Source organism: Solanum stenotomum, chromosome 5 (assembly GCF_019186545.1).
Source record: "Solanum stenotomum isolate F172 chromosome 5, ASM1918654v1, whole genome shotgun sequence".
Taxonomy (NCBI): domain Eukaryota; kingdom Viridiplantae; phylum Streptophyta; class Magnoliopsida; order Solanales; family Solanaceae; genus Solanum; species Solanum stenotomum.
In genome coordinates, this window is record NC_064286.1 from 61,060,501 (window position 1) to 61,068,993 (window position 8,493).

At 39.1% G+C, this 8,493-nt stretch overlaps 2 protein-coding genes across 2 annotated transcripts; both read left to right on the top strand.

Moving 5' to 3' along the window:
• The first annotated feature begins 1,174 nt into the window (after window positions 1–1,174).
• LOC125866329 (uncharacterized) lies at window positions 1,175–5,468 on the top strand. Its single transcript, XM_049546678.1, has 2 exons — window positions 1,175–1,266; window positions 1,369–5,468. The coding sequence occupies exon 2, from the start codon at window positions 1,464–1,466 to the stop codon at window positions 5,241–5,243; it is 3,780 nt and encodes a 1,259-aa protein (XP_049402635.1). The 5' UTR covers window positions 1,175–1,266; window positions 1,369–1,463; the 3' UTR covers window positions 5,244–5,468.
• A 709-nt stretch (window positions 5,469–6,177) lies between these two features.
• On the top strand, window positions 6,178–8,493 carry LOC125865833 (50S ribosomal protein 5 alpha, chloroplastic-like). The gene is made up of 2 exons (XM_049546094.1): window positions 6,178–6,351; window positions 8,006–8,493. The coding sequence occupies exons 1-2, from the start codon at window positions 6,255–6,257 to the stop codon at window positions 8,356–8,358; spliced, it is 450 nt and encodes a 149-aa protein (XP_049402051.1). The 5' UTR covers window positions 6,178–6,254; the 3' UTR covers window positions 8,359–8,493.

The following is an 8,493-nucleotide window of genomic DNA, read 5'->3' on the forward strand; positions in this document are numbered from 1 at the left end:
AACTTAGAGTCGAGGTGTCGCGAACGAGCAAAGAAACATTTCTTGTAATCAAAACCAAAACCCCACTAATCACAAGGAGGGATGAATTCACTTCATTGGTATTTGATTTGTAGTCCATTTTGGGACCTATAGTCAATAGGAACATTGGATTTGGGTCTACAATAAGCAAACATGACTACACGAGTACAATTAGATTTCGCTATACTAGTCATTCACTACAACAACCTTCTACTGTTATGGCTAAGTATTTTCGGAATGACGTTTCGTAATTAAAAGATTCAAAAGACGATTTACTAAACACATGAAATAAATAGCGGGATTCAGTGTTTTAAAAGGCGGGGGCGTGAGGTGAGACGTTTTAGGTAGTACAGGGCGAGACGTAAGCCCCGAGACACAGAGCGTAAGTCTTATGGATCTACGGGGCGTCATCTCATGTATATTCAATTTTAAAATTTTATTACTAAAAAAAAGGTAAAAGTAAAACTTTCAATTATTTTACAAATAAATTTTATTAAATAACCTATAATATATATAAAAAAACTATGATTTTTATTTGAGAAAGGTATTAATTATCAATAATGAAGGAAAAAAGTATTACAATTACTATTTGAGAAATATCATTGCACCAATAATAAAAATATGATTTAAAGCAAAAAAGAAACCACCCAGAGCATACATTTTTACGCCCAGGACTTACGTTTTTACCCTTGGAGCTTACACCCCAAATTCTAGGACTTACGCCCTATGGATCTACGCCTTACATTTGCGCCCCGGTGCATTTTTGGTGCGCCCCGCCCCGAGACTTACCCCAAAAAACGTTTTTGAAAACACTGGCGAGACCATTCTTCCTTCGGGGAGACAAACTCATTCCTTCTGCTTATTGAATCTCAGTTCGGGTTTAGACTTATCAAACCAAAATGAAGATAGAAACTTAAATTGCGAATCAAAAGTTAAAAAAGATTAATACATACCGTAAAAATTTATATAGAATTATACCTATAACTATAAATTTTGAACAAGCACCTACATAATTAGTTCAATTGAGTTATTTTTTAAAATTTAAAATCAAAATTAATAATTAAATTCAAGTAAAAAAAATATTTATCATTTTCTTTTTCAACCTCCCCCTATTGGTTTTGGGCCGGATAGTCCATATCCTGAACCGACCCTCGAAACTTTTCATATTCAATAAATAAATAATCGCATTTAGCTTTTCCCCAAATTCCCTAAAACCTCACTTCACATCGCCGGCGACGAACACTTCAGGTATTCTTCTTTTCCGTTCTGTCAATTGAAATTGAAATCCCTAGATTCGGTTATATTGCTATTAGATTTGATATTGATTTGATACTTTGTTCAATTTTCCAGCTTGTTTGGTGGTATATATCTTCACTTAGGGTTAGGTTAGGGATTTTGAAGTTTCGAGTGTTGCGAGGGATAGTTGATTGAAGCATATTGTAAAAATGGATGATGAGATTCAGAAAACGCAAGAGGAGAGGAAGAAGATGGAGCAGCAGCTCGCTTCTATGAATACGGTGACTTTTGATACTGAATTCTATAGTTCGAATAAATTTGAGGGTTATGAGAAATCTATTCCGGTGAATGATGATGATGATACTTTTGATACGGAGAATGAGGTTGCTAGAAAGATGGCATCTTTCACTGCGCCGAAACAGTTTTTTAAGGAGGTTCCACGGGGTGCAGGGGAAGAGGATGAGCCGAGTGGGTTTAATAAACCGAGTAAGATTATTGATAGGGAGGATGATTATAGGAGGAGGAGGTTGAATAGGGTCATTTCTCCTGAGAGGAATGATCCTTTTTTGGATAAGACTCCAGGGCCGGAAGTGAGGACGTATGCGGATGTTATGAGGGAGGAGGCTTTGAAGAGGCAGAAGGAAGAGTTGATGAAGGAGATTGCGAAGAAGAAGAAGGAAGAACAGGAAAAAGCAGCGGATAAAAAGGAGGAGGTTGAGAAGCCAGCTCAGAAGAGGAGGAATAGGTGGGACCAATCGCAGGATGAGGGTGGTGCGAAGAAGGCGAAAGCTGGTTCAGATTGGGACCAGCCGGACTCAACACCTGGGATTGGAAGGTGGGATGCAACCCCCACACCCGGCAGGGTCGGTGATGCAACACCCTCTGTCAAGAAGAATAGATGGGATGAGACACCTACACCTGGTAGGGTTGCTGATTCAGATGCTACCCCTGCTGGTGGTGCTACTCCAGGTGCAACTCCAGCTGGTATGTCTTGGGATGCTACACCAAAGCTTGCAGGTCTTGCTACCCCCACGCCTAAAAGACAGAGGTCAAGGTGGGACGAGACTCCAGCTACTATGGGAAGTGCAACTCCCATGTCAGGTGCTACCCCGGCAGCAGCTTATACACCGGGTGTTACTCCTGTTGGGGGTGTTGAACTAGCTACACCAACCCCTGGTGCCATTAATTTGCGTGGTCCGGTTACTCCTGAACAATACAATTTGATGAGGTGGGAGAAGGACATTGAAGAGAGAAATCGACCCTTAACTGATGAGGAGCTTGACTCAATGTTTCCTCAGGAAGGATATAAGATTTTGGATCCTCCAGCATCCTATGTTCCCATTAGAACACCCGCCAGGAAGCTTCTTGCCACACCAACTCCTATAGGGACACCTCTGTACTCTATTCCAGAAGAAAATCGGGGTCAACAGTTTGATGTACCAAAAGAAATGCCAGGTGGTTTGCCATTTATGAAGCCCGAGGATTACCAGTATTTTGGTTCCTTGTTGAATGAGGAAGATGAAGAGGAGTTGTCTCCCGATGAACAGAAGGAGCGAAAAATTATGAAGCTTTTGCTCAAGGTTAAAAATGGCACTCCCCCTCAGAGGAAAACTGCTTTGAGACAGCTCACTGATAAGGCCAGAGAATTTGGTGCCGGGCCCTTATTCAATCGGATTCTGCCATTGCTCATGCAACCTACACTGGAAGACCAAGAAAGGCATTTGCTGGTTAAGGTTATTGATAGGGTACTCTATAAGTTGGATGAATTGGTTCGTCCATATGTGCACAAGATTCTTGTCGTGATTGAACCTCTGTTGATTGATGAAGATTATTATGCTCGTGTCGAAGGGAGGGAAATCATATCTAATCTTAGTAAGGCAGCTGGTTTGGCGACTATGATTGCTGCCATGCGTCCAGATATTGACAACATTGATGAATATGTCAGGAACACAACTGCTCGAGCTTTCAGCGTTGTTGCATCTGCACTTGGTATTCCTGCTCTGCTGCCATTCTTGAAAGCCGTTTGTCAGAGTAAAAAATCTTGGCAGGCTCGTCATACAGGTATTAAGATTGTTCAGCAGATTGCTATTCTTATTGGTTGTGCTGTTCTTCCACATTTGAGGTCTTTGGTGGAAATTATTGAACATGGTCTTAATGATGAGAACCAGAAAGTCAGGACCATTACAGCTCTTTCTCTGGCTGCTCTAGCTGAAGCTGCTGCACCATATGGTATTGAGAGTTTTGATTCTGTTTTGAAGCCCTTGTGGAAGGGTATTAGATCACATCGTGGCAAGGTTTTGGCTGCCTTTTTAAAGGCTATAGGTTTCATCATTCCTCTTATGGATGCTGTATACGCCAGCTACTATACCAAAGAAGTTATGGTTGTCCTTATTCGTGAGTTTCAATCACCTGACGAGGAGATGAAGAAAATTGTGCTGAAAGTGGTGAAGCAGTGTGTCAGTACAGAAGGTGTGGAGCCAGATTACATTCGACAAGACATTCTTCCAGAGTTCTTCAGAAACTTTTGGGTTAGAAGAATGGCTTTGGACCGCAGAAACTACAAGCAACTTGTTGAAACCACTGTGGAGATAGCAAACAAAGTTGGTGTTGCTGATATAGTTGGGAGAATTGTTGAAGACTTGAAAGATGAGAGTGAACCATACAGGAGAATGGTCATGGAAACTATTGAGAAGGTGGTTGCAAATCTTGGTGCATCTGATATTGATTCTCGACTAGAAGAGCTGTTAATTGATGGTATCCTTTATGCCTTCCAAGAGCAAACCAGTGACGATGCCAATGTGATGCTTAACGGATTTGGTGCTGTTGTAAATGCCCTTGGCCAAAGAGTTAAGCCATACCTTCCTCAGATTTGTGGTACTATAAAATGGCGACTGAACAACAAGAGTGCCAAGGTGAGACAGCAAGCTGCAGATCTGATATCCAGAATTGCAGTAGTTATGAAGCAGTGTGGGGAAGAACAACTAATGGGCCATCTTGGTGTTGTCTTGTACGAGTACTTGGGAGAAGAATACCCAGAGGTTTTAGGATCTATACTGGGGGCTCTCAAGGCTATTGTGAATGTTATTGGTATGACTAAAATGACTCCTCCAATTAAGGACTTGCTTCCTCGGCTGACCCCTATTTTGAAGAATCGTCATGAGAAAGTCCAGGAGAATTGTATTGACCTTGTTGGTCGAATTGCAGACCGTGGTGCTGAATTTGTTCCTGCAAGGGAGTGGATGAGAATTTGTTTTGAGCTTCTTGAGATGCTTAAAGCGCACAAGAAAGGTATCCGCCGAGCAACAGTGAACACATTTGGGTATATTGCTAAAGCCATTGGACCTCAGGATGTGCTTGCAACATTGTTAAACAATCTTAAGGTACAGGAACGTCAGAACCGTGTCTGTACCACTGTCGCAATTGCTATTGTTGCAGAAACCTGTTCTCCCTTTACAGTCTTGCCTGCCTTGATGAACGAATATCGCGTGCCTGAGCTTAATGTCCAGAACGGTGTCTTGAAATCCCTCTCCTTCCTTTTCGAGTACATTGGAGAAATGGGCAAGGATTATATATATGCTGTAACTCCATTACTTGAAGATGCTCTTATGGACAGAGATTTAGTACACAGGCAGACTGCTGCCTCTGCTGTGAAGCACATGGCTCTTGGTGTTGCTGGTCTTGGATGTGAAGATGCACTTGTCCACCTTTTGAACTATGTCTGGCCAAACATTTTTGAGACGTCTCCACATGTGATCAACGCAGTCATGGAAGCCATCGAAGGAATGAGGGTTGCACTGGGAGCAGCCGTAGTCCTTAACTATTGTCTACAGGGATTGTTCCATCCAGCAAGGAAGGTCAGAGAAGTTTACTGGAAGATATACAACTCCCTCTATATCGGTGCCCAGGATGCCCTTGTAGCTTCTTATCCTATTCTGGAAGATGATGAAAACAATGTCTACAGTAGGCCTGAGCTGAACATGTTCATTTAGATATTTGCCTCTTATATCTGCTTTGCCATTTTTAGTCGTTTTCCTATTCCAGCACGATGAAGTAGCATAGCGTTTCTTGTTTTCGACTAGACTTGTGATGTATCTTATATTCTAAATCGCACGATAGACATGTTTCCCCGTTTCCCCTTTTTTAACATATATTTGCTTAGCTTTCTTCTGAACAAGGAATAAGCCTTTGTATGAAGTGTTTTTGGGTTGTCTTGATTTTGGTTATGTTGGCTGATTTTGTCTTGCAAACTTTTCCTATACAATAGGACATATTGAGGATTACATAATTTGCCACCAAAATATGTGGTAAAATAGTGAAATTCCTCCTCTTTATTAGATATTTCGAATTTGTTATTAGATATTTCGAATTTGAAATTAGAGAATATAAAAACTCTTGATAGTACTGTTTTCGACTCTTTCTTTTTTTAAAGGAATCATACATATTAATCGAGTCAATAGATTTCAAACATCATGGATTACGGAAAAAAGGAATTTCGCGATTTTTATTTCAATGATGTTGATAAAAAATTTATGCACAATATAAGTATGAGTAGATTGTTTTTATATATAATCATGATATGTCTGTTAATTTACACACACATTAACTAATTTCACGAAATACTTTTATCTTCCACTAACAAAAATATTCAATTAACTTCATTCAAAAAAACATATTTCTCCTATCTCCATTTTAAGTACTAAAATTTAAAAGAAGTGGTAAAATTATCAACTAAAGATCAACCCCTTACCCCATTTCAAATTATTTGTCATATTCTTTTTATATACATCTTTTTAAAAGATATTAATTAGGAATTGTTTTAACGAATTATAATTTGTAAGATCAATTTAAAAAATTACGATAAATAATTTGAGACGAGTGACTTAATTGGGTCATGGTGTAATAGATGGGTATTACAAATTTGTTTATCTTCTAGTTTTCACTCATATATATTGCTGTAAAATAGTCTTCTTATCCAGAAAAACAAACTCAAAACTGGAGAGATGGCTCTCCTTATCTTCACTACAACAACTCCCTCTGTTCTTCTCTCATCTCAATCTTCCTCTACTTCACAAGCTTCTGCATTCCCTGCTTCGCTATGTAAGTACCATTTCTTAACATTCTTTGAATGATTACTCTCTAACTGTAATTATCTATGTGCTGTTTCAGATTTTGATTTGGGGGTAGTTCTTGAAAAGACTTTTTATAGGGATTTTGAGTTTTGGGTCACTTTGGTTAATCTGTATATGGTATTGAAATTCGGTTCTTTTTCAAGGGGTTTTCAATTTAAGGTGTTTGAGCTGGGTTTTGGGTTTTTTGAATTCTGAAAGTTTAGGTGTTTCCGGTATGTGGTTTCGGATGGCTATCTTTTTTGCTGATTTGGGTGTCAAAAAGGGAAATGTGAGGCTTTTGTTAATATTTTTTTGTTGCTCGTCATATGTAAGCGTTGTTGCTTAATATTCTCGAATGGATGCTCTCTCTGTATGAGTGATTTCTGTGTTATTTGAGATATTGAGTTCGGGGTAATTCTTGAGATATTGTTAAGGGATTTGGAGTTCTGGGTTTTGCTTTGAATTAGTTTAGTTCCATTGTAGTAGACTGTGTGTTGTTGTTTGGTTACTTGGTATATGTTGTAGAAATTTCTGTTCTTTCTCAAGAGGGTTTGAATTTAGGTGTTCAAGCTGGAATTTTTTTGTTTCTCATTTGGGTGCCGGTAAGGAACATGTGAGACTTTTGTTATCATGTTTGCATTGCTCGCCCATGTAAGCATTATTGCTTAGTATTCTGAAGTGAATACTCTGCAAGTGTGATCTCTGTGTTATTTGAGATTTTGATTTCGGGGTAATTCTTGAGACCTTGTAAAGGGATTACAAGTTCTGTATTTTGCTTTGAATTAGTTTAATTCCATTGTAGTAGACTGTGTGTTGTCCTTTGGTTACTTGGTATGTGTCTTTTTTCAGAGGGTTTGAGTTTAGGTGTTCAAGCTGGATTTTTTCCCTATCTGGGTGCCGAAAGGAGCATGTTAGGCTTTTGTTATCATGTTTTCCTTATTGTTTAGAGAACTCTTGTTATGACTTAATTGAAATGAACCTGAATAGAGCAAATGGGTACAGAGGGTTCATGCAGCTTAACTCAAATTTGGGGTTGAGAGCAATTGATTGGGGAGGCGGCAAGGGAAGGGGGGGAATCAGGACCTTCATTTTGCATTATGTTCGATTTAACTTGTCCTACACGATTTGAGGTTAATGTGTGCCTTGTATGTGATTCCGATTGAATAAGTCTCCCTTTTCTAATGCACTGTTCTTTTAGGCATTCCATCAAAATAGTATATTCATTTCTGCACACATACTGCACCTGACTATTCCAAACTTAGGATATTGATTGATCTCTTGATTCGAGAAATCAAAATAAGAGGCTCGAACAATTTCTCCTGACTTCTTGTCAAATTTGATGAACATTGGTTAATTGTACATTTCATTATAGTTCTATGAAAGTTGACAAATAAGTCACCCTTACTGCCACTCAACAGAACCGTACATGCCTACATGAGATTTTCACGTCATATGGCTCCCTGTTGAATGCTTTTTTTCTCCTCTTTTTGTTTGTTCTTCTGTAGACTCTAGAATTTTGAATTCTCCCTCTTTTTCTGCCAATTTCGAATAAATGATACGAATTGTATGCTTAATTGTCTTCTTGGTTGTTCATGTGACCACACTCTAAAAGGTTCTGAATGTTGTAATCTATTTTGTTTTAGCCTCCAGGTTCTGCAACAATCACATTACCCTGACACCTAAGTCTTATGCCAATGGTAATATTCAAGCACCTTTTATCTTCAAAAGGAGAGGTGCATTGATTGCTACAGCCGCTGCAGACATTGATAGTGTCGGTTCTGATAATCCCGAGCCTTCACCAGAAAAAAATGAGGAAAGTGTGCCTGTTGAGAATCTCCCTCTGGAGTCTAAGCTTCAAGAGAAGCTTGAACAGAAGATGAAGATGAAGTTGGCAAAAAAAATTAGACTACGCAGGAAGAGACTCGTTAGGAAGCGCCACCTTAGGAAGAAAGGGCGATGGCCACCTTCAAAGATGAAGAAGAACAAGAATGTCTAGGCTTAACCTGAAATGCCTTGCAAGTGTATCTGTTTTTTCTCGTAGTCTTTATAATATCAAAATACTGTAATCTTTGAGATCATTTTCTTCAACCTGTACCTGATACCTTAAGAGATTAATTAGATTTTTTCCCGA